The sequence below is a fragment of the Vulpes vulpes genome, chromosome 15 (genome assembly GCF_048418805.1).
Source record: "Vulpes vulpes isolate BD-2025 chromosome 15, VulVul3, whole genome shotgun sequence".
NCBI lineage: Eukaryota > Metazoa > Chordata > Mammalia > Carnivora > Canidae > Vulpes > Vulpes vulpes.
In genome coordinates, this window is record NC_132794.1 from 10,555,789 (window position 1) to 10,580,981 (window position 25,193).

Sequence of the window (25,193 nt, forward strand, 5' to 3'; positions counted from 1 at the left end):
TTCTAAAGTAACTGTTCTCAGAGGGGATTCAGGGAGCTGATCTGTTGATCTCCAGGTTTTGGCTGGAACCAACAATAAATTTTTCTGGCAGCTTGTTGAACTTTCTCAGGCAGGCACTCCAAAGGGGGCTGGGGTCCTCTTAGTGATGAGGCCTTGAGCTGTTAGAAGCTATTCTAGTGTTTGTTCAAATCTCCTAGTGTGGAGAGAGGGACAAAATCACTTACACCAAGTGTCTATAGGCCAAGGGTGAGGCCCACTTGAGAGCTCAGAAGAGCCTGACCAGAGCTTAGTGAAGAAGATAGTCTTGGTCACCTGGTGGAAACCTTGGATCTTTGTCTGGGTCCAGACCCAAGGCCAGGATTTTGTAGCTGAAGTGGCCCCTCTGGGCACACTGGGATGAATGCTCTGTGTGCAATAGCATTTCTGGGTTTCTGATCTGAAGAAGGAGGCCACTCTTGCCACATCTGCTCTGGGAATGTAAGTGGCTTTCCATAACCCTGTACATAATGCTCATGTTAGCATAATTGCACATCTGTTACCAAGAAACCCATATGTTGTAGCTACCCCGCTCTGGAGATGTAATCCTTGTAACCAATGGAAGACATCCTACAAGCAAGCATGCCTTGAAGAAGGGCTTCTTTTTTGAATTTTGTCTTAGTACCCTGAGACTTGAGGCTCTACACGCAATTGCTGTGCCCCGGCTGATGGGGAGATGGCGGAGAAGAAAGGTAAGTTGGGAGGCCCAAAGCAGGCCCCATACATGGGTCTTGGCTCTGAATTCCTACTCTCAGCTACTCAGAGAGTAGACTTTCACTAAGTTAGGCCTGCTCTCCTGTCCCTGTTCTAGCTCTGCCCACAGTGTTTCTTTTATAACCTGTCATGTCCTATCATCGTGATGTTTACGTACCTGACTCTCTCTAATGAGTAGACTGCTCCAGCTCAGAGTCTTGTTCACCTCCTGGGGTCTATGCTAGTGGCCCCAGTAGATAGGTGTTAAATATTGCTTGGTTTTAACGATGAAGTCACCTAATTTGTGAGCTGGCATCTATAATACAAAATATCATCAACTAGATATCATCAACTGTCTAGCTTTTCTTTAAAAAAAAAGATTTTTATTTATTTATTCATGAGAGATACACACAGAGAGAGAAGCAGAGACATAGGCAGTGGGAGAAGCAGGCTCCATGCAGGAAGCCTAATGTGGGACTTGATCCCGGTACTACAGGATCACAACCTGAGCCGAAGGCAGACACTCAACCACTGAGCCATCTAGGCGTCCCTAACTGTCTAGCTAGTTTGCTAGCCTTGCTGATGCCACAACATCAGCAATTCAGATACTTTCTGTACCATCAGTCTCTTGAAACAGAAGTAAGAATAATTATTATATATAAATAATATAAATAAATAATATAATAAATAATTATAAATGGAAGAAGATAAACGGGATCGAAAGAATGCTATTTATAAAGCAATGTTACAACCTTTCCTTATTTTTTTCTATAATAACAAGAACTTTTAAGTTTTCTGGAAAACTTTAAATGTTAATTTAAAAATATGTTTCTGTTGTACTGGGTACTTCTTAAAGATGCTACTTCTTTAAGTGAACTATTACCCTAGGTTATTTGTAAAGTTAATTTGTCACATAGGAAATAATGTTTCATAAGCGAGAAGGTTCAGTGATTTATTAGCCACCCCTCTATCCCCACTGCCAGTATACAGGCACTTTACTTCAGATTTGACTTTATTTTCACTAACTTGACAAAATTTGTCAAATCTGACATCGATTCAGATGACATTTATATTGCCCAGAAAGTAAGAGAAGTCTTCAGCATAAAATATGGCTCTGATGAGCAAGTATAAATCACTGGGATTAAAATGTCATCAGTGTTAATGGAGCAGCCACATGATCTCCATGAAAATTCTCAACAGAAAGCAAGGAACTTAGTGTCTTCTAAGCAATGGCAGCTTGGATTTTCTCCATGGCAGGGGCATGTCTTCATATCCGGATATCAGACGTTAGCCTTATGCCTTTCCCACTTATCAAGGACACATTTTGAACCCTGCTGCACCCATGTTCTCGTGGATGGTGGTCTTTGATTCTTCTAGATTCAAGATTTGACTCTTGTACTTCTCTTGCCAATCTTCTACGATGTACTGGTGGTAGGGGTCATTGGAGTGCTCTCGTCGCTTGGATTTCACCGTGCTCACCAGGATGGCTACAATGATGAAAGAGAACATTCCGATCATCACCATGAGGTACAAGATGACATAGTAGAAGTTCTCAGCATCAAGTTTGGTTTGCAGGGCCTCTTGCTCAGCTGTCGTGTTCCTGCGCCAATTGTCCATATAAGTAATAAAAATCTTTTTGAAGACATCTTCCAGGGTCTGTGTCAGATTGGCTAAAGTAGGCATATCTCCCTCCTGCTGCAATTTGAATAATAAAATAGAACAAGGTTAAGAACAAGGTTAAGACGCCGATTCTTTCTAGCTTTGGCTATTTGAAGGGATAAAGAGAGGGGAAGGCAGAGAGGGAGATAATATAATTTATTCTTTACATAGCTGGTGATTGAGTGCATATTTTTTTTATTCTTTAAGCTTTGCACATGCATTTTTTGCGTGCAGGATACCTGACAATAAAAATTTGACAGAGGACATAAAGTTAAATATAGTATCCCCATTTCCATATGTGAATAAACATAAACATGCAAATAACGATGGGAAAAAGACAGGAAATAGTTCAAAATGTTGATGGTGGTATACCTAACGAAAATTTTTTCCTTCTTTATACTTTTCTCATGTTCCAAATTTTCATCAATCACTTTGCACTACTTTCTTTTTAAACAGATGGGTCACCTCACAGTGGCTAGCATAATGCCTTGTTCATCACAGGCATTGGGCAGGCATCAGGGGAATGAAGAGGTGACTCATGCCTGACCCGCGTTTTCGGAGAATTTTGAGGCAGAGGATTGCAAGGGGCACTGACGGATTTTGCTGTCTGTTCCATCTCCTTTGTCTACACAGTGCTTTTTCCAGGAATCCCAAAGAGAGGAGTATGTACGTCTACATTTGAAAGAAGTGTCTTAGGCAAGTGGCACAATGAAACGACCTGAGAGACCATTCATATTCCTCAGATCCAACTCTCCTCTCCCTCCTCACTGGCACTGCCTGGCCACCAACATCTCTCACCTCGATGACACAACACAGTGCAATGCAGCCTCCCCAAAACCATCTCCTAGGGGCATATCTGTCCCTCAGTGCCCTCCACAGCTGTCACTGTGCTCTTTTTAAGAAGGAAATTGAATCATATCCCCTTGCTTTTGAAACGATTCAGTACCTTCCTGTAGTACTTAAAATAAAATCCTAGTTTCTTCGTAGGAGTCACCTGGCTTGGCCTGAACTCACCCCTGACCACCTTCCCAATCCAACTACTCTATCCCCATGACAACTGGTCCTACTGGCCTTCCTTCCTCCAAGTCAGTAAACGTTCTGCCTCAGGACATTTACACATTCTCTTCCCTCACCCTGGAATAATTTTTCCTTTCTGTTCCCTCTTCTACCCCCTTAATCTTTTTGGTCCCAGCTTAACTGTCCCTTCTGAGAAAACTCTCTAGCCCTGCTCTAAATCAGTTCTGCCCCTCACCCCCTGCCACCACCACTTTTCTCCAATAGCATCTTATTTTTTTTTTCTTCAAAGCTGTTGTCACAATATGTATTCATGATGTGTGTATATTGCTGGTGTGTGGGTGTGTGTGTGTGTGCGCGCATGATTATTGCTTTTGGTGTCATCTCTCCTACTCAACTGTCATCTCCACGAGGACAGAATTCATATCACCTTTGCCTGTCTTGGTACAGCAAATGTTGGCATAGAGCCTGATACATTAAAGGCACATAGTGGATGTTTAATGAATAAATGGATGTGCCGGGCATAGGCAAGGCATTGGAAATGCAGAGATGATGAATATGAGATTTCTGTCTGGGGAAGCTCAGTGTAACAGGAGAACTGCAAGCAAATGGCAATGAGAAGTACAAAGAGTTGTAAGAGGTCTGAAGAAAGTGATAAGGGAGCTCAGAGAATGAAGCTGAACATGTTGCATAGATGGAGCAAACAGGTGTGAACAGACTGGAAGGAATGTAGACAGGAAGTGTACCTGTGATTAGCCAGGACCTACAGGTCCACCCAGTCAATAAAAGCCCAAACAACCCGACAGGGAGTTTGCCTAATGCACTTGGAAAACAATGTCCCTTCTCTTTAACATATCTTTCATTTCCTATTATGAGGAGAGATGTTTCAATCTCCCCACCTGTGGAAGGGGCACAAGTACACGTCCAGGCCTTTCTCTGACACCTTCCCAACATTTCATTCATTGAGAATTACTATAACTAAGGTAACAGAATTTTTCAATCTGATGGTTTAAGTCCTACTATTCAAAGAGCTCTCAGGACTTCCTCTCACTCTCCCATCCACACAAAGCCTAGAGCGACTTGAAAAGAAACTTGACAAATAAATAAGATTGCCCCGAAGTACATGCCAAGCACATTTTCCGAGCAATGTAGCAGAGACATACTTTCTTCCCCCTAAAAATAATATAGGGCAAAGAGTATATGAAGCGTATATGAAAAAGTTTAGCTAAGCTGGCTTGATTCTATGCAAGACATGACCACTGGCTCCTTAACTCTTCCAGAGACAAGATCTGCTCATTTGGGGGGAGGTCACACTTGTTTCATCAATTAAAAGACAACGCCCACCCCTGTGTGCTATGTCAGGGCTAGTCTTACAGATATGATTCCTGCACCTATGAGAGTTGTCACCCTCTATTTCTGCCAACCCTCCTCCACGTCTTCATCCAATGAAGAAAATTGTGATTTTGCCAACTTGTACATTCCCCCTTCTGCACCCTCTAGAGAGAATTCTATTTCCTTTTGTGAAGCCAAATGGAAAACTGCACAGAGCATAGAGATGAGGAAAAAAAAAAAAAACGAAGCAGAAGAGTTAAGTGTATAAAACTAAGGGCCAGTGAGGGGGTAGAGAAGTCACAGGAGTGAGTGGTGCGGGAAATTTGGTCTGGGGGAGGATGCTGAGGAAAATTAGGGCAGCAGAGAACTAGCAAGGGGAAGGGAGGATCCCCTTCTGGGCAGAGAATTACGGAGTTTTTTTTTCTAAGGTGCTCTCAAGATTGGAACTATTCTAGTTATTTTTGCATACCAGACAGCACTTTTTTTTTTTTTTTTTTTTTTTTTTTTTTACTACTACTCCAGTATGTACTGGGCCACACGAGGCCCTGCCTTGCATCTGAGTCTCCCCCAGAGAGGTGATACCACTGCAAGCTCCTAAATGCTTTGAGCTCCTCTGTCCACCCTCCTCCCACATATCTCCTTTGTGGGCTGTGTCACTGTGCTTGGAATTCCACCAGGGATGCCTCTGAGCAGAGGAAGTAAAGGTCTGGTCTTCAATGGGAAGTGCAGTAGGATAGGGCACGCTCACTGCCAACACCATTCTTTGAAGGTTTTCATCAAAGCAATGGCACCACCTGTGAAAAATCTAGGCCAGCGCCTTACAAGAGTGTTCAATCGTTAGTCTGGTTTTTTTTTTTTCAGGATTCTGAGAGAATGGGGACATAGGAGAATAGGAGAGCTATGTTTCAATGCTTGGCGAGACCATTAGGGACAGGGTGCCTCAAGGGAAGCTTCAAGACTGCACAGCTAAAATGGGAATGGGGCAATTTTAAGCAAGTATTGAGGGGGGAGAGGGGAGATGGAGCCCAAAGGAGAGAAGAGAGGGCATTGAAGCAATCTTGGTCTTCTGATGTGCCTGAGTCACTCTGCAGAGGAGGAAAGAAATATAATTTCTTTTTTTTTAAAGCAGCTTATTATTTTTTAAAAGATTTTATTTATTTATTCATGAGAGACACACAGAGAGAGGCAGAAACATAGGCAGGGGGAGAAGCAGGCTTCCCGCGGGGAGTCGGATGAGGGATTTGATCTCAGGACCCCGGGGATCACACCCTGAGCCGAAGGCAGACGCTCAACCATTGGGCCACCCAGCAGTCCCAAGAAATACAATCTCTATAGGACAAAGGAGCTGAGTATCTCCAGACTCACAACAATGGCAGAAAGCTCTTGTAGTTTAGAAACCCCCATCTGTGGTCACCTCATCCACAAGCTTTTCCCTGGACCTCTGAGTTGGAGACCCCTGTCTGTGCTACTTCTGCAAACTGCCATGTTCGTCTGTTTGCTCGTTTTCAATGACCCATGCATTGTGTGTTCATTCATGTCATACTCAGAACCACTCTATGACACTGGGATTATTGCCTCCACTTTACAGCAGGAAAATTGATGTTCAGAGAACTTAAGTAACTTTGATCATAATTACATGAGAGCTTGGGCCGCTTGGGGGCAGGGATCTATTGCTTTACTCATCTTTGAATCCCAGGGCCCTACATCATGGTTGGTGCATCGCAGATCTCTACTAAATGTCTGGTGAATCAATGAATTGTTCCTCTCGCATGCACTATGGATTTCAACTGGAAACTACTAGAATGGTGATTCTCAACTTACTTGCAGGAGAGGAAAGGATTCACAAACTCCTTGAAAAATGAAACTAAACAATTTGATTTTACTCTCCCCCCCCCCCAAAACATACATATGTTCACACAAAGCTATGCATATAATTTCAGGGGACTCCTGGGCCCCCTAAAGCCCAGCCAAGTATCTCTGTGACAAAGTATCTTTGAGTTGAGGAACCTCAGTGCTGGATTCCACTGGAGTTGTTTGGGTTTGTTTCATGATATGAGCATGGCAACATTCACCAACATGCTTCTGGAACTAATACTGATCATTTGTTCAGCTCTTCTAACATGGACAAAGGCTCACAGCAAAGCAGATAAAGGGAGGTGCTTCTTGGAGCACCTGGGTAGCTCAGTCGGTTGAACATTCAACACTTGATTTCAGCTCAGGCCATGATCTCAGGATCATGGCATGGGGCTCTGTGCTCATCAGGGAGTCTGTTGGAGATTCTCTTTCTCCCTCTGCCCCTACCTACCAGCCCCTCTCTAAAATAATAAATAAATCTTAAAAAAAAAAAGAGAGAGGCAGATCGGGAGGTGTTTCTTCATAAAACTTAATCATAGGGTGAAAAGGGCTCAGGTAGATTAACTACCTGGCTCCTGGCCAGGCTGAAAAAATTGAGTCTAAGGGGGATTCCTATTCTCAACTCTGTTGGATGAGACAAGGCTGAGTAGTCCATTGTGTCTGTCAATTTTATTGATGGAGATTATGCTAGAACATTCAAATAGGTTTAAATTTATGATACCCAGAATGACTTCTTAACTGATAGACGTTGATCATATTCGGCACACATATTATCCTTCCTCTTAGTAGAACACCATAACAGGTGTTTAGCAATGCAAAGATGGTTATTTATGTTCTGTTGAACCATCTGAAATTGTTGAACCATATTATGTTCTATTGAACCATATGAAATTGTCATTTCATACGTTAAATATGGTCAGTATTGGCAACTTCATATGGTCCAGCCTAACATATGTGGACCTATATTTTCAGGCATTTTCAATAAATAGTTCTTGCTCAAAAAACAGGATGGGCCTCTAGAGATGATTTAGGCTGGCCTGCACATTTGACAGGTGCAGTTACTATAGACCACAGAGTTTAAATCATCTGTCCAGCATCACAAAACTTGCATGTTGGAACTAGAAACCCGAGTCACCCAGGCTAGCACCCAGCATCCACTGTGCCCTAGCAGAGGTCACACATTGCAATAATGCCCTGTTTCCATCGCCTGTGGCTGGGCAGCTCAGCTGGATTAAAAAAAAAAAAAAAGAAAATGAGACCAAGACCACGGTTTCAGCTCATATACACCAATTAGTTGTACCCTGTTTCAGGACACATATGGTCCCCTAATTCCAACTGTGCTTGTCACAGGTGTGTGTAATTTGCAACAGAGACAATCTAGGCACTATGAGGAAAGTAACACCCACTTGATCCCAAAATCCGAAGTTCTGTTTTCTTGAAGGATGATGGTGGGGTACCTGGGTGGTGCAGTTGGTTAAAGGACCAACTCTTGGTTTTGACTTAGGTGGTGATCCCAGGGTAGTAAGATCAAGCCCTGTGTCTCAGGCTCCCTACTCAGCAGGGAGTCTGCTTAAGACTCTCTCTCTCCCTCTCCCTCTGCAGCCTCCCCAAATAAATAAATCTTCAAAATAAAAGAAAGAAAGATGGTGAGTCATTAGCATCACCTGGGCCTAACACAAGAGTGAAAGCTTTTTTTTGTTTTTGTTTTTGTTTTTGTTTTTGTTTTTGTTTTTGTTTTTTAAGAGAGAGAGTGAGAGTGCACAGTGGCAGGGAGGGCAGAGGAAGGAGAGAGAGGATCTTTTTTGTTGTTGTTAAGATTTTTTATTTATTCAGGAGAGATACACAGAGAGAGGCAGAGACAGGCAGATATGGGACTCAATCCCCAGACCCTGGGATCACACCCTGAGGTGAAGGCAGACACTCAACCACTGAGCCACTCAGGCATCCTGAAGAGAGAGAGGATCTTAAGCAGGTTCCACATTCAGCACAGAGCCAGACATGGGCTCGATCTCATGACCCCAAGATAACGACCTGAGCCAAAATCAAGAGTCAGATACTTAACTGCCTGGGTTGCCCAGGCACCCTGAAGTCATTTTTATATCAAGAAGAGAAAAGAATATGATTACCAGCATTTACCATGAACATTCTGTAAAAACACTTTCAGAATTTTCATCTGATTATGAATAAATGAGGAAGGAAAGCATTACCAAGAATTAGAATAAGAATGAGGGGGACCAGGAGAAAAAGAAGAGGAAGGAGAAGAAAGAGAAGAATAGAAAGAGAGAGAGAGAAAAAAAAAAAAGAAGGAAAGGCCATCTTATACCAGGAATATCATTCCTTTTATAAATTTCTGGAAACAGAAAATCACTTTGTTACTTAATTTCTCAAAAAATAAAGAATTTGCAATAGAAGCTTACCTAGGCAGTGCGTGAGCAGTAATTAAATCCCCTACTACAAAGCCAGGTGGATCTGAACCTCCTGGTTGGTGTTGGCAAGCTCTCCAGAACTATGCATAAATCTCAGCTTGCTGAGTACCCTCAACTTGCAGCCAACCAAGCCTTTGTCAGCTGCGGTCTACAATCTAGGCTTTTATGGACCCAAATGTTTAATCTAATCTTAGGTGGAAAGTTAAATACCGGCCAGAGTTGGGAATTAACCTTGGTGCCTGATGGGGTGTGCCTGCTTGGGAGTCTGGCATTGGGTAGAGGCAACACAAGTGCCCTCCTCGGGCCCCGTGATGCCAGCACCAGCCAGGACACTCTCTGAGCACAGTGAGCCCCCCTCCTCAGGAAAAGGCTTAGTGGAAGCCCCATTCCCTGTGGAACTTATGCCGAGGGAAAGCATCCCAGAGAGACTTGAGCTGAACGTGGCCATCTCTGCGTGGGTGTGGGTTGAGGAGAGGGTCAGTATGCTTCCAGGCAAGCAGCCCTATTCTAACCACCTCCTCATAAACCTAATTTTGTTTAAATACACCCCCTTTGAGACAATTTTCAAGTGGCTTTATAGCAACATTGTTATCTTGTACAGTAGAAACTGGCCACAATAAAGGTACTATACAGAGGACATGGAAGCAAGACCAGCAAATTATGTAAAGACCTCGAAAGAGCTGAACATGCTCTTCTCACCAAAAGATCCTTTTCTATCTTGATGGGAGTCCTTGGAATTGGACAGAGTGGGGCTTGGAAAGAGCTGATACCTATTATCACATTTTGGGTCCTACTCAAAGGCTTTTATTGTATTAGTCTCATGCAATCACTGTGACAACCTAAAGTAAAGGTACTCTGAGGTTTACAGCTAAGGAGTCCTGGCACAGAGAGGTCAAGAGGTCAGGATGACATAGAAAGGTAGAGCCAGGATTTGAATCTACCCCCGAATGGTGGCTGTGGTAGTGACACACCGCCAAAATCATTTGAAAGTCATAGAGCTGCCCATTACTCTGCCCTATAGCTGTGCAAAGTAAAATTAACTTCGTTTCACCATTGAGTTTTCTCATCAAACGGTGCTCTGAGCAACGTGGCTTGAAGTGCACTGGGTGGCAAGGGGAAGGTGGCTACAGCTTGTAGTAGTTAACATAGCAGGTGTGACCTAAAGCAATACAAGGATCTCTGCAACTTCATGCCTCTCGTGACACCATTTGTCCTCATAGATTGTCTTCACTGAACACGGTTAGTCAACCACCACCACACAAAAATGTTTTGATGGTCCAATTGGGCTGCAAGCGTCTCCATAGAAACGAAAGCCATTCAAATGGCTCCCAGGGAAATTCCACTGGGGCAACTGTGCCACCTGCTGGTGGAAATGAGGAGCAGAGACCAACGTCTCCCTAACTCCTGAACCGGCCTCCGTCTTGCATTCTCCTAGTGTGAAGGTAACGATAATCAGAACAGCGTGCAAGTCTACACTTGAGTAATTTGAGGCTGAACTGGAAGGCAATGTACATCCTAGGGGCCCAAATCTTGGCTTTGGAGGCTGACAAACCAGATGAGCAAATTACTTACGTTCCTGATCTCTGGATTTTTCATCTGTAAATTAGGGAGATTCAGAGCCCCTACCTCATTGGGTTGTCACAAAAATTAAGTGAGATAATGAATGTAAAGCACTTAGTACAGAACCAGACACATAGTAAGATAGGAAGTGTTTTTATATATATTAGCTTTTGCTATTATTTTTAAGAGAGGTGAGCAAGAGGACATGGCAGTGAGAAGCAGTTTGACCGGATCTCATCAAGGGAAAGAACATTCTAGCACTGTGTGAAGAGTAGTTCCTTAGTGGTTTATTTTTCGATGGCTCTTACTCATGCCCTGATACACAATCCACACAACTGACCAAGATGAGGACCTGACAAAATAGATGCAGAAGCGGAGTATAAATACGATCCAAGCATCAGCTGCAGGGTGGAGAAGAAAATGGAAGGGGGCAGAGCCGCTTCATGTCTCCCCCTGACAGGCTTCAGCCCCCCTGGCCTCTGCAAAAGGCTCTCTATCTATTGATTCGCTCTGCATTGTCCCCAGCAGGAGAGTAGAATGGTATCTGCTAGAAAGCAAGGTTCATAAAAGCAAATGTTCTCTTTGAAAATCAAATTGCAACCCACACCTTTACAGAGCTTCTCTGCCTACGTATGGCATATGTTTTTAAAGCATGGGGAGTTGAGTCTGCTTTTGGATTTAAAATTGGATGTTACTCAGTTCCACATCCAGCACTAACAAACCCAAAATTCCTTCGAAAGATAAGAAGACTGTTTAGAATTGAGCCTGCCTTTCAAGCTACTAGTACTGTTTTTAGGGCATCACTATGACACAAACCAAAAGGCTGACAACCGCTAGTGGCAAGGAATGGGGAATGCAGGAAGTTGGGTAATTGTCTTTGGAGAATTTCGAATCAGTTAGTGCCTCTCTACTCAAGGCAATCTTGCTAGAAGATATCCCGTACAGGCTTTATCTAGGTAGCTCTAAGTCCACACCCTCTCTCCTTCTCCACAACCTCCTCAGTAGGTCACCATTTACAGTTAAATCCAAATTTAGACTTTGTATTTCTATGGTGATGGAAATACTGTTCTCTGATGATCCAATTACCCCTCTCCTATACAAGTCTTGGTTTTCAAGGAGTAAGTTATGATTTTGGTTTTTTTTTTTTTTCATTTTCACTAAGCTATATCCTTCAATGGCTTAACATCATCACTCATTAGGGAAATGAACTTACAAGCACAATGAACTTACACACCTACTAGAATGGCCAAAGACCTTCTTAAAGAACCAACAACACCAAGTGTTGATGGAGTAACTGAAACTTTCATACATTGCTGGTGGGAACATAAAATGGTACCACCACTTGAAGCAGCTTGGCACATTCTTAGAAGGTTACCATGGGGCCTTAGAAATCCCATTTCTAGGTATTTACCCAAAATAAATGGAAAAAAAAGTATGTCCACACAAAACTTACACGTGAATGTTCATAGCAGCTTTATTCAGAGTAGCTAAAAACTGGGAATAACTCAAATACCCCTCCACAGATAAATAGGTAAGCAAATTGCAGTATATCGATACAATAGAATATCGCTTGAAAAAGGAACAAACAAGCAACAACAAGGATACATCTCAAAAAGATTATCTATCTGAGCAAAAGATGTTGGATCTGTGAAAAAAAAAAAAAAAAAAAAAAAAAAAGCTCTTCTGTATTCCAGAAAAGGCAAAAAAGGACTCTATAGTGATAGAAAGCAGATCAGTTGTTTCCTGGGGTCAGCTAAGGGGAAGACTGGCTGCAAATTATTGAGACAACTTTATGGGGTGACTTAACTGTATTATACCTTGATTGTGGTAGTAGTTACTGGGTGTACACATTTGTCAAGATTCATTGAACCATACCCTTAAAATGGATACATGTAATTTTATGTAAATTATACCACAATAAAGCTCATTTCTTAAAAATCCAAGTTTATGTAGTTGACTTGCAAATTTATATCCCAAGCCCAGTCTTCTACTCTGAACTTCAGACTCAGATGTCCAAATGATTGCTTGACATCGCCATGTGGATGTCTAATGGGTATCTCAACTTCGAGGTCCAAACAGAACTTTTAATTCTCCCACCAAATCTGCTCCTACCTATGCTCCATCACAGCAAAGGGGCCTTCCATCCTCCCATCCCAGTTAGCTAGGCCCAAACCCTAAGAATTAGTGTAGATTCCTTTCTTTTCCTCATCTCCCTGTGGGGGGATGTCATTGGGAAGATGTGACCATTCACTGACCTCTGAGCTGGACAGGGACACTTGGAGGCTCCTCAAACCCCACCCTGTCCTTGGAATGTGGGTTCTGCTCACCGCTTCTTCTCCCAGAGGCTGCTCCAGGAACATGGCCTTGAGATAATGATGTGGTGTTGAGAACACTTGCACATGTCTAGACCTGGTTAAGGCCTCTTTATAAACTTTTAAAATTTGGCAAGCAGGTATAGGGATCCATTCATCTTGATGCCACCCGAGGCAAGGCTCATATGGAGGTTCCCTTTGGAACTTTAAAACTGCCACATACCTGCCTAGAGTGACCACCTCCTCTTTGGGCTCTCCCCACCCTCTGAGTACAGGGGCTAGTTTCAGGTTATATGAGCAAAGCTCCTGGGAGGGTTGCAAACCAACACTCCCACACCCACTCCATTAGCAAATACTGTTGACTACCTCCCATCAGAGAAAACTCTCTCCAAGCCTTGAGCATGGGTATATGAATTTGCCTCCTTGGTGACATTGAACCCCCCACCAAAACCTTAGCAGCCAACCTCTGAAAAACAGGCTGGGTTGTTGTGTCAACTAGTGTAACAGCCAAATGCAGAGAAGAATTATACCCCATTTTATGAGCCAACTAGATACCTGTTCTCAAAATCTTGACCATTTTGAGTTGTAATGTCTCCCTGTTGCCCTGAACCTACTTTTTCCCATTTATGTACAGACATTTTGAACTTGTCTCCTTTGCCTGGAAAGCAATACATTCAGCTTTTTGTTTTGTTTTTGTTACTGCTCTAGTGGTTTTGTGTTTTAATTTGATACCTCAACACACATCCCAAGTCAGTTTACTTTCTTCAAACCTCCGCTGGCTCATGGCTGTGTCATGACTTAACTGTCTTCAGCTTTCCACTCTTTGTACCCATTCATCCACTTCTAAGAATGACCAGACCAGGGTGATCTTTTAGAAACATAAATAAGAACATGCTATTCTCTGAATAAATCTCTCCACTGGTTTACCATCATCTTCAGAATAATGTCCAGAATGCCTGGTGCCATAAAGGACCAAGCCTTTGGTCTCCTCTCTGACCTCTTCTTCCTCTTATAGCCTGATCCTGCCTCCCTGCTCTTCTCATTTCCACTGTAGCATCTGTATTAGTTTCCTATTGTTGCTGTAACAAAATACCATAAATAGTGACCTAAAACAACACAGATCTGTTATCTTGAAGTTCTGGAGGTCAAAAGTCCAAAGTGTGGGTAGGGTGGTTCCTTCTGGAGATTCTGGAGGGAGAACCCACTTCCTCTGGAGGCTGCCCTAACTCCTTGGAAGGAATGGTGGCCCTTCTTCATATCCTATCAACCTCTGTTCCTACCATCACATCTTCTGACCTCTAACTGACCCTCCTACCTTCCTCTTCTAAGGACCTTGGTGATTGTATCAGGCCTGCCCAGACAATCCAGGATAATCTTCTTATCTCAAAACTATTAATTCAATCACAACTGCAAAGTCCCTTTAACCACATAAGGTAACATATTCACAGGCCCCAGGGATTAGGGTGTGGAGGTCCTCAAGGGGCCATTATTCAGCTGACTGCAGCACATTTGCATCAGCTGTTCCCTCTGCCTGGAATGCTCTTCCCTGGATCTTAGCACAGCTCACTTCTTTTCACTTCAAATGACATCTTCTCAGGTTTTTTCCTGCTGTCCCAGCCTGTCACCCTGGCACGCACCCACCCTAGTCCCCAGGCACTCTACTTTATTTTCCTTAATATGTTTTATTGTCTGAGTTGTGCAGGGCTGCCATGTACTGTGGCATAGGTCAGGCAGTGCATGGTGGGAGGATGCCCTGACTTAGAGTGGGAATGGGGTCTGTGCACAGCTTGCACTCTGTGTGCGGAACATCTTTGAATTTTGAACTTCTCCTATTTTATTGCTTGCTATTTACTTTTCCTGCCTCTGACTAGAGCTTGAGCTCCATGACAGCAAGAGCTTGGTCTGTACTGCTTTTCCCAAGTCTGGCTGAACAAAAGCTCTCCGTGCTTCCCAAACTCAGAAAAGACTTCAATTCTCAATTCCAGAACCGATGAAACCCACCACCTCATCTATTTACAAGGTACCAAGATTATTCCCCCAATCAAAAAGATACTTGGAAAAGAAACTTTGCCTCATTTCAAGGGCATTAATTTCCAAAGTGAAGTTTCCAAATGGGACTTATAAAATAGGAAGTTTTCTTTGATGTTTTTAGCACGAGCCTAACGGTTTTATGAAAAGCTGGAGCTGGTTGTGCTGAGAAACCACTGGTACTTTCATGCAGCTGCACACTGATTTTCTAATTTCTCTGTGCCCAGCTTCAGAATATTAGAAGAGCTGACAATGTCCCTGAAGCAGTGACACCATTTGACTGAGGAGTTACTCGAATGTTCTCTCTTCTTTAAGTCGAAAACAAGCTTGATCATTTCCAACAATAAGTAGAAAAATAAGCTTGACCGTTTCCAACAAATATGGCTTCATCAAGGCTCCACTCCCCCAACATGTGGGGCTTCTTTTGTTTCACAATGAAGGAGGTAGGATGCTTTTGAGATGCTGCTTTTGATAGAGCAAACTAGGTGTTGTTAAATTTTATCCTCTACAGATGGAGCCTTCACCAAGGAGCTCCCCCAATTTTGTAGGCTTCCAGCTTCTGGGGATGAGACTCTGGCCAGCAAGAAACCGGAGGCCTGCTTCACAGTGAAAAGCCAGAGGACACCTCAGCTTCATCATGCTCTACTTTCCTTGACGTGACTCGACTTCAGGGAGGCCCAAAGTACACAAAGATAGATGACCTGGGCCCAAATGACAGGATACTGTCTTCAACTTCTATTAGCGAAAATGAAAACAGAATGGAGTGCATGAGGGCATGTGTCATCCCAGAATCGCTAGTAGTGTCTTTCCCTGGGGCATTAATCCAGAGTGAAATGACACTTTGTCATTATACTAGAGTTCCTTCACAAAGATCACTTTTTTAAAAAGTATTTATTTATTTATTTATTTATTATTTGAGAGAGAGAGAGAGTAAGTAGCAGTGGAGGTAGTGGAGGGGGAAGGGCGGAGGGAGAAGCAGGTTCCCCTCTGAGCAGGGAGCCCAACATGGGGCTCAATACCAGGACCCTGAGATCATGACCTGAGCCAAAGGCAGATGCCCAACCAACTGAGCCACCCAGATGCCCCCCACAAAGATGATTTTCAATGAGAAAGAGAATCAGAGCAAATAAGAATCCTCAGCGTGTGGGCCACAGGTATGTGGGAATTAAAACCATGCAGAAGGGTGGGAGGGAAGCCTGGAACCCAAGGGACAGCCACGGGGGTTCACTCCCAGGAGCCGGGGAAAGCTTCCCCTTGTAGGGAAAAGCAGATCAACGTGAGGAAGAGGACAGAGGAAGGGGTCTTTTTTTCTGGTTTTGCCAAGAATCAGGCCTATCTTTGCTTAGAAACCGGGTCCTGTTAGTGCATCCAATGAAACTCTTTCCAGATGTGTAATTGGCAACATCTCTCCTCATTCCTAAGTCATTCATTTGGGCACTAGTGTTGAGTGGGGTTTCTCTGGGGCTTCTATGTCTAATTCAAAGACAGAAGCCCAGGCCAAAAAGTCTCCAGGGCAAGAAGAGACCCCCAGGCACTCCCTGGGAAGCACCTATTCCCATACAAAATCTTTTCTAAGAACTCTGTGTCCTTGAAAATTTAGAACAAACCCATGATTCCTTGCCTGGTCTTGGAGAAAACCATCTCTAGGCCTCTGCTGGTTTCCAAAGCTAGTAGTAGCTTTAGGAATTTGCTTCACCTCAGACCCGTCAGGATGGCCGCTATCAAAAAAAAGCAAAATGACAAATGTTGGTGCGAATATGAAGAAACGGGAACCCTCTCACACTGTTGGTGGGAATGCAAAATGGTACGGTCGCTGCACAAGACAGTGTGGACATTCCTCCAAAAAAGTGAAAACTAGAACGAACCTATGATCCAGCAATTCCAGGTCTGGGTATTTATGCAAAAGAAGCGAAATCAGGATCTCAAAGGGATGTCTGCATTCTCATATTCTTTGCAGCACTTGTCGCAACAGCCAAGACATGGAGAAAACCTACGAGTCCATCAACAGGTCAACAGATGAAGAAAGTGTGGTGGACACATACGACGGAACATTAGTCAGCCTCTAAAAAGAGGAAGCTTCTCTGTGATTGCACAAATACACCCGGAGAACATTATACTGAGTGAAACAAGCCCGTCATAGAAAACAAACACTGCCTTGTTTCCACTTCTATGGAATGTCTAAAGTAGTCAGTGCAGAGAATCAAAGAGTAGAAGGGTGGCTGCCAGGGACTGGAGGGAGGTGGAAATGGGGAGTTACCACCTGACGGGCATAAAGTCTCCGCCAAGCAAGATGAGAAAGCTCCAGAGAACTTGCTGTTCAACTTGGTACCTGGAGTCAATAGTGCTACATCATACACTTAAAGATCATTGAGAAGGAAGAGCGCATGCAGAGTGTTTTTACTACAGTAAAATAAAATTAAAAAAGAAAGACTCGGCTTTCAGTTAGCATCCTCAAGGAGAAAGCACAGCTTTACCAAGTATCCAGGAAAGGGATGGCTGGGGGGCACCTGCTGTCCACTCTGGTGAATTCCCAACGTCCACTCTCTTTTCTGGTCTTTCAAGCTTGACAGGCAGGGTGTTTATAATAGGTTCCCCTCTGCTAGGGCTCGAGAAACAAAGTCTAACCTGGAGGCTGCGGTGTTCAAAACAGCCACACTGTGTCCCCACTGCGCCGTCAAGCGTGCATGACTCATAAAGCTACTGAGTCCGGAGGTGAGCAATTCTGTGTAGCTGATAAAAACGGCCACGTGCTGCTCTGGGCGGGAGAGCCCTCCTCCCCACTGGCGCTCACTGCCAACAGCCCTCAGCAAGGCTTTGGGTTGATTTCTTTTTTTTTTTCTTTTTTAATTTTTATTTTAGAGAGTCATGAATACAACCATTCCATATACTTCTTTTTGTGTTATTTTTATCCTGAAAGCATGATAGACTCAGAGGAAGTTGCAAAAATGCCGAGTCCCACCTACCCTTCACCCAGTTTCCCCCAATGGTGACATCACACGTAGCTATAAAACAATACCCAAACCAGGAAACCGGGGCGTGTGGGTGGCTCAGTCGGTTCGGTGTCCAACTCTTAGATTTGGCTCGGGTCCTGATCTCAGGGTCGTGAGATCGAGCCCCACGAGGGGCTCAGTGCTTAGCACAGAGTCTGCTTAAGACTCTCTCCCCACTTCCTCCTCCCCTATGAATAAATAAATCTTTTTTAAAAAAACGGGAGACTGGTATTGATGGAGTGCTGTTTACTAGCCCACAGACCAAATTCAGATTTCACCATTTTTACCTGCACTCATCTGTGTTGGGGAGTGGGGGTGGGGTGGGGGTTTGATGCAACCTCATCTGATACATAGATTTGTGGAAGCAGCACAAAAATCAGGGTAAGAACTGTCCCATCACCACTGAGGAACTAAACTTCACATGTTCCCCCCTTGCCCACGTGCACCCTTTTCTCCCATCCCTTATTTCCTGGTTGCTCTCTCCATAAATCCATCGCTTCCGGAATGTTCTAGAAATAGGATTACACAGTACATAACCTCATGGAACTGGCTTTTTTTCCCCACTCAGCAGGATGCCTGTGCGATCCATGTGGGTTGTGTATGTCCATGGTTAGCTGCTGAATAGGACTCTAGAACATAAACAGATGTTCAACCGCTTACCTGCGGAAGGGTCTTTGAGTTGCTTTCAGTATTTTGCTATTGTGAATAGAGCTGCTATGAACACTTATGTGCATTTAAGTTTTCATTTCTCAGAGATAAACATTCAAGAGTGCACCTGCTGGATCAGATCCCAGATGCATGTTTTAGTTTGATAAGAAACTGCCAAAATTAGTTTCCAGAGATGCTGTACCATTTTACATTCTGACCAGCAATGAGAGAAAATTCTAGTTGCTCTGTATCCTCACCAGCAAACCTCTATGTTTTGTACCTAGAGTTATGAACCCTGAGGACTCTAAAGGATTAGAACTATATGAGGCCTTATAGGTTATGGGGCCCAGCCGATTGATTCTGCATAGGAAGGAGCCAGATGCTAAGGAGGGACCTGACCATCCTTTGTCCCTTCATCCACTTCTTCTGTTATTCTCACCATCTTCTCTGTGTCCCCGTCTCAGGCAGAGCTGCCTCTGCTTTATCACACTTCTGGAAACTTGTCAAAGTTTGGGCAGGACTGAAGAGCCTTGTTCAAGCCTCAGGGGGTGGTGGTGGTAATATCTCACCCAGGAAACTTGACCTTGCGCTTTGCTGCCATTGAAGAAACCAGGCTCCAGCTGCACTTTGCAATTCTCACATGGCTCTTAATGCATTGTCTTCTCTCAGGAAATTACTAACAGCACCGAAGTTCAAATACAATCTGACGTCGCAGCCCACAGCCAACTTTCCCAGGCTCAGCCGGCCTCCCGCCCAGCAATACTGTCAACACTCATTGCCTCCAGCTCAGCTACTTCCAGTTATTGAGAACCTACTGTGTGCCAGGGAACGTGCGAGGCGCTTTACATCTCAGGGCCTCTGGTCTTTACCCCGGTCTGCAAAGCTGGCACAATACGCCCCCGACAGATAAGGAAAGGCGGCTGCGGAAGTCATGATCAAACCCAAAAGTGTCAGGATAAAAGACCAAGATGTAGGTCGCTATTTTACGCAGAGTGCATAAAATACTGTTTCTGGTGATCAAAGTGGCCTTTCCTGTCACTTTCTGAGCAATTATGCCTCTCCCTGGGTTTTATACCTGAAATTCGCATAGTGGACACCGAGTGGCGCCAATGCTGAGCCTTTCCCTCTGCGAGGACCAGCTAGACTTTTCACAGAAGCCCTCTGCTGATTCTCCTATCACCAGCCCAACTATAGCATTTCTAGCACATTAAACTATTTTTTAAAAAAAAAAAAATAGCAGACATCCTTGCTTTCTTAAAAAGAAAATCCGTCAATATTAACGTCTGCACATCTTACTGCAAGGGTTACACTCGACAGCAAAAAAAGCAAGCAAATGCCGCATCTAGGTAGGATGTAGAACCTTTGCACTAAACGTCGACTGTTTAAAATTGCTGGTTATCCTAACTTCAACTTTTCCATATATGGACGTTCTTGAGAAACAGATAACTGTTCCAGACCCTTACTGCATTTTGGATGCTTAAAACCCATGACTCTCTCTCTGCAGTTCTCCGCGGAGACGAAGTTCAAACATATCTGCAGTTGTGTTTACTACCGAGCTTGTTTAGGGCTATTTTAAGAACTGAAGTCCTCTTGTTTTGCTTGCGATGCCCAACTCCTTATAATCTCCTAATTGCCCTGTTTCTTCCTGTGTGGATGAATTATGTTCTGGTTCTTTGTTCTCCCGAACGAAAACATGAACGGGGGAAGGCAAGTGCCTCTTACACGCCTCTGCTCCCAGAGCCCCCTTATTTCCCTAATTCACATATTTCCTAGTCAGGTCTTCTCCTCCCTAATTCTGTTTTCTTTGGGGTTTCAACAAGCAGTCTGACTTATCCTCGTTTGTCTGGGAATTCTTTTCCATCCTGCATCCATGGGAATCCCCTCGACCCCAGGCAAAGTGGGATGGTTTGTGATCCTTGCCCTAAGTTTGAGCACAAGTTCACCTGCGTTGAATTTTAGATTGAGGTTTGACTTCAGTCATTGAAGCAGGCTTCCTTCTCCACCCCCTTATTCATTATTCCCTCGGCAAATGTGTACCAAGTAAACCTCAACTGTCCCTGCCACCCCAGACCTATCGCGATGGGTCTTGAAATTCCACCTTTGTTGGATTTCGATGCCAACGATTTGTGTCATACCCCTCCTAAGGCTTGCAGTACCAGATGCAGCATCTCATCCAAGCAGATGCTTCATTAATGGTTATTAAATGAAGAGGAAAAAAAATGAATGCCCCTCTCCCCCCTTGAGCTACTGCTTCTCTGTGGTTTTCAAGAATGTCATTACTACAAGCTCTGGCTTGGAGCGAAAGATGGACGTCACGATGTCACACAGGGTCTTGGCTATGATAGGGACATCAGTGTCCAGGAGTTTTTAGAACCTGCCTCAAATTCAAAATTCCTGGTTACCCTTCTGGGAATCAGCTCTCCCCGAGTTTGTTTTCTGTGGGGTTTGGATTTATATTTATGAGAAGCTAGCATTTAGGAGGAACCCATAACTCAAGACCAGTTTTAATTTTGCACCAGACCTCAACATTTCAGAAGAGGAGGTAGTGGTTGCAGGAGTGGGAGAAAGGAATTTGCTGGAGAGATTGTCCTCGATTCCCAAATAAGTTCTGTCTCTCTTTCCCAGCCAGACTCTCTATAAAAGGGAAAAGTGGACAACAGGCAGTGGGAAAGGAGCGCGTCCTGGCAACTTGCTGCAAGCCTCGTACACCATGCTGTTTACAAATTCCTGCAGCCAGCCCTGGGATCCAAATGTAGACAACTCTGTTTATGTAACTAAAATAGATGCTTATACCGTGTGATTAAGGTGGCTCGGGGAGCTGGGCCACAATGAGGCGACATGTGCTACAGCCGGGGCCAGAGGGGAGCACAGAACACAGGAACCCTGGGACCCTGGCAGGTCTAAGGTTTATTAGATTAGTTTTCTTGTCGAGAAATCTCCCAGGGTGGGCACATTGCAGATTCATGGGAGAACTGTGGGTCACTGAGGATGGAGCTCTTCGTCTGCGAGGGACCAGCCCAGAGGGTCTCATGAGGGACCAGAGGACGCAGCCCCTCCCGGCTGCATCCTCTCCTGCAGTGTTTGGAGTAAAGCCCCCCTCCTGCACCGCCAGGAGAGGAGTGGTTCCACTGCCTGCATCAATAAAGAGGCTCAAGTGTCCTAGGGTCAGTAGACAGTGCAGCTCAGTGCAACATGCTCTCCACTCACCATGCCCTCGTGCACTCATCTCTGCACCCCCCTCTTCATGAGTGGAAGGTTTATTCTTCTAGAAGCTGTCAGTGCACGTTTCCCTTCCGGATAGTCTCTCAGCCCTCCCCAGCTGGAAGTGATCACGACTCCCTCCTCTGGGCACTGAGGTCACCCATCCCTGGGTCCATCCACTGCACTCATAAGTGAGCTCTTTGGGCTCAGTATCTGCGTCTCATCATCTTTACACCAACCTTGGCCCTGGTATAGTGTCCAACATGGGCGGTCAAGTTGGCCAATGGCTTGTCTTTCTGAGTCATGGGAAGACAACATCCAGGGGCCATGGGACAAAAGACAGAGCAGCTGCAGAGGTGCCACACCACTGCTAATCACCCCCATAGACTCCCTGAGTCCCAAAGAGGGAGGCCCCATTCACGCGGCCTCCAGGCTTGGAGGAGCCATGTACCTTGGGGCCCTTTACACACTCTATCTCCTCCTGAGACGTGCTGTCTGGCCCACCCAGATCTACTCTCCGACTCATCCTAATCACCACTCTGGTCTCCCCTGAAATGCCCAAGGAAGTTGAGGACAACATCCTTGATAGCACCTGCTCCGTCTGGATCAAGTCCTCTTCTTATATGTTTGCATCACACACCAGGTGCTGCTATAACGTCTTATGTGTTCTCACACCCTTCTTGTGGGGTAGAGATGGGTTTTATCCCTGGGACTCTGGCCATGGCTCCCCATGAATCCCCTCCTGGCATTACTAAGATGGTATTCAATAATTCTGTAATTATTTGCTTACTGTCTGTTTCCCTGCTTGAGTCTGGAGAACAAGAATTTGTCTTCTTTTCCACTGTCTTCCCAATGCCCAGCCCGGTTACTTGGCTTCACAGAAACAAATGAACTAATGAACAGATGAATTAATTAACCAACTGAAAGAGGCCTGGAAACACTTTAGGAGCGAGAGCCTGGAGCAGTCAGATTCAAGGTCACCTTGAGGCAGGCAGGAACAAGCTAGAACCTGACAGTGGCCCACCACCAAACGAGCTTCCAGGGAACAAAGGGTGACTGTCCTCTGCCCAAATCAATGGGATCTCCTAAGCTGATGCATTAGAGGAGTAAAGGCAACAGAATAAAAAACCCCACAGTTTTAAGCTGAGTGTCTTTCTCTCTCTCTCTCTCTCTCTCTCTCTCTCTCTCTTTTTTTTTTTTTTTTGGAAAAAAAATAAACAGAAGGGTTCTTCACAGAGTCCTTACAGGGGAAGCGGGTGGCTGAGGCATGCAGCAGGAGGAAGAAAAGTTCTGGACCATCAACATCTCTGATCACAGACACAGAGTCAAGAAGGAGGCCCCACCGAAGTCACACTTGGATGCCAGGTGCCCAGTGCCAGGGAGGGCACGGTGGCTGCCAGGACCGGCTCGGGCACACACAGGGGCATTCACAGCCCATGGCCACAGCCACTCCTGCCTGCCCACCCTGCACACCCCCCGCACCCCCCGGCAGCAAACAGAACTCTCTGTCTCGGTTCCTGATTCAAGCCTGCACAGAATTAACTGTAATAATTGGCAGGTGTGCTGCTGGCTTCTGGGTTTCAATTCACCAGGGGCTCATGAAAACTGGATGTTGTGCGCAGCCAGTATTTAGCTTGGGCTCTGAGAAGCTTCAGCTTTCCATGACGAGAGGCGAAGTGTGTGGCTGCAGCTGCCCTGGGCAAACAAGAATTCCAGAACAGTCTTGGAGAAAGAGGCCCCTCTGGCCAACAATCAATTCGCTCCTTGGGGAAAGAGGAGGAAATAGCCCTTGACCCGTTGCCCTTCTCAGGAGCACAAAATAATGGAGAAGAAAGGAGTCTTTCTGGGAGTCCCTCCCCCCCTCCACCCCTCAGGAATGGAAGAGAGTGGTCATCACTTCCAGAAATTTCCGAGGGCATGAATGCCCTTGGACTTCTTTCCAAGAATACCTATGATGATAAAGATGCTTATTGCAACCCAGAGTTGAGCCACCATCCACCTATACTGTGGACAGTAGAGGAGCCAGCCACCTCCACTGTGGCGCCTCTGCTGCTTGCCCATTGCAGACTTCACTAATCAAGAGCGGTCATCTTTTCTACAGAGCCTTAGACATGAGCTTGGAATCCTCAACCCTGTGCCCCAGGAAGCCATTACAATGAATAGGAGTTGGCATGAGAGATGAAAAAATATTTGCCACTTCTATTTTAGTAACTCAGAAGAGGCCAAAGTTAGAATCTCATCAGAAGGTTTTTTGCAAGGACGGGAGTCAAGTGATGTCCTACCACAGACTGTGGCTTTGATGCCAATTATTGCCCAAACAGAGAATCCTTATCACTGCCCTCCAAAGAGCCGGCTCTGACGATGATTCTCAGAGAAGGGAATGCTAGATGGGATTTCACTGGGGACCCAGGCACGGTGGCCCAGGGCTGGGACAGTCAATGCCAAGGTCATATCCTTTCTGCTCATCACACCCACACTCGAAGCTGTTCCCCGACTGGTGTTTTTGCCCCTGGTCTGCTATAGCAGGGACAGAGCTGGCCACCGACCTGACATCCTTTCAGGAGACAGCTGCCTCTGCGTTGTGGCCTCCTACCATGTGTCACCCCACCCCTCTTTCTCAGAAGGTCTGCTTGGGCCCTTTTTTTGTAGGAACTAATGTGTAGTGCTGGGGAAGGAGGACTCCAGCTTCCAGAGCTGAGAAACAAGAAAGAAGTGGCATCCTTTGGGTCAGGCCCACATTGTCCATGGAAGAGGCCCTTTGTTCACAATCCAGGTAACACCAGCTGCTCCTTCATGGACCATTGTCCTTGTGACCTTGGGCTTCCTTCCAACAGGTTTTGCGAAGGTGTCTCCTTCCAGATGCCCTTTCCTACCCCTGTTTTATGTTTCATCAGAGACCAGAGCCTGAATAGTACCTCCTGCTGCTCAGCCCAATGACACGGGGAGGATCTTCCTCTGCTATGACAAGTTGGTGCTGTGTCCAGAGCACTTACCTAATGCCCTAAGGAGGAGGGACGACTTAGCAGCCCCTCACTCCTTACCTCACTGCTTGGGTTCCTGAGTCACACTCCCTGGGACTTAGGCAGTCACATTAGCTCTGTAGGTCTGTGCCCTCCCCTGCAAACAGGCAGAATGACACCACCTTCTAGGATTGCTATGAGGACCAAATGAGAGTGTCTGCACAAAATGTTAGCATGCAATAAGCACCAAATGGGTACGAGCTTTATTAATATGAGGTAGATATATTCCAGCTATGACACCTCTCCTATGCATTTTTAAAAGTAAAAATGCTCATAACACAAATTTTATAATTTTGAAGTGTATAATTCAGTGGCATTAAGTATCTTTACAATGCGCAACCATCACCATGATCTCATCCCAGAACTTTCTATAACCCCAAATGAAACCCTGCACCCACTAAACAGTCCCTCTGTTTTTTT

General features: G+C 45.0%; 1 protein-coding gene across 4 annotated transcripts in view; it reads right to left on the minus strand.

The window, feature by feature from the left end:
• Positions 1–1,667: 1,667 nt before the first annotated feature.
• The window catches only part of KCNE2 (potassium voltage-gated channel subfamily E regulatory subunit 2), a 166,169-nt gene continuing 142,643 nt past the window's right edge, over positions 1,668–25,193 (minus strand). For 3 of the 4 annotated variants that reach the window (XM_072740759.1, XM_072740757.1, XM_072740758.1), the window contains one exon: positions 1,668–2,424. In XM_072740759.1, the coding sequence (XP_072596860.1) occupies positions 2,041–2,412 (372 nt within the window). In that variant the 5' untranslated portion in view covers positions 2,413–2,424 and the 3' untranslated portion in view covers positions 1,668–2,040. Of the gene's footprint in view, positions 2,425–9,005; positions 9,161–25,193 lie in introns of those variants that run through there. The other variant, XM_072740756.1, reaches the window with a different exon arrangement.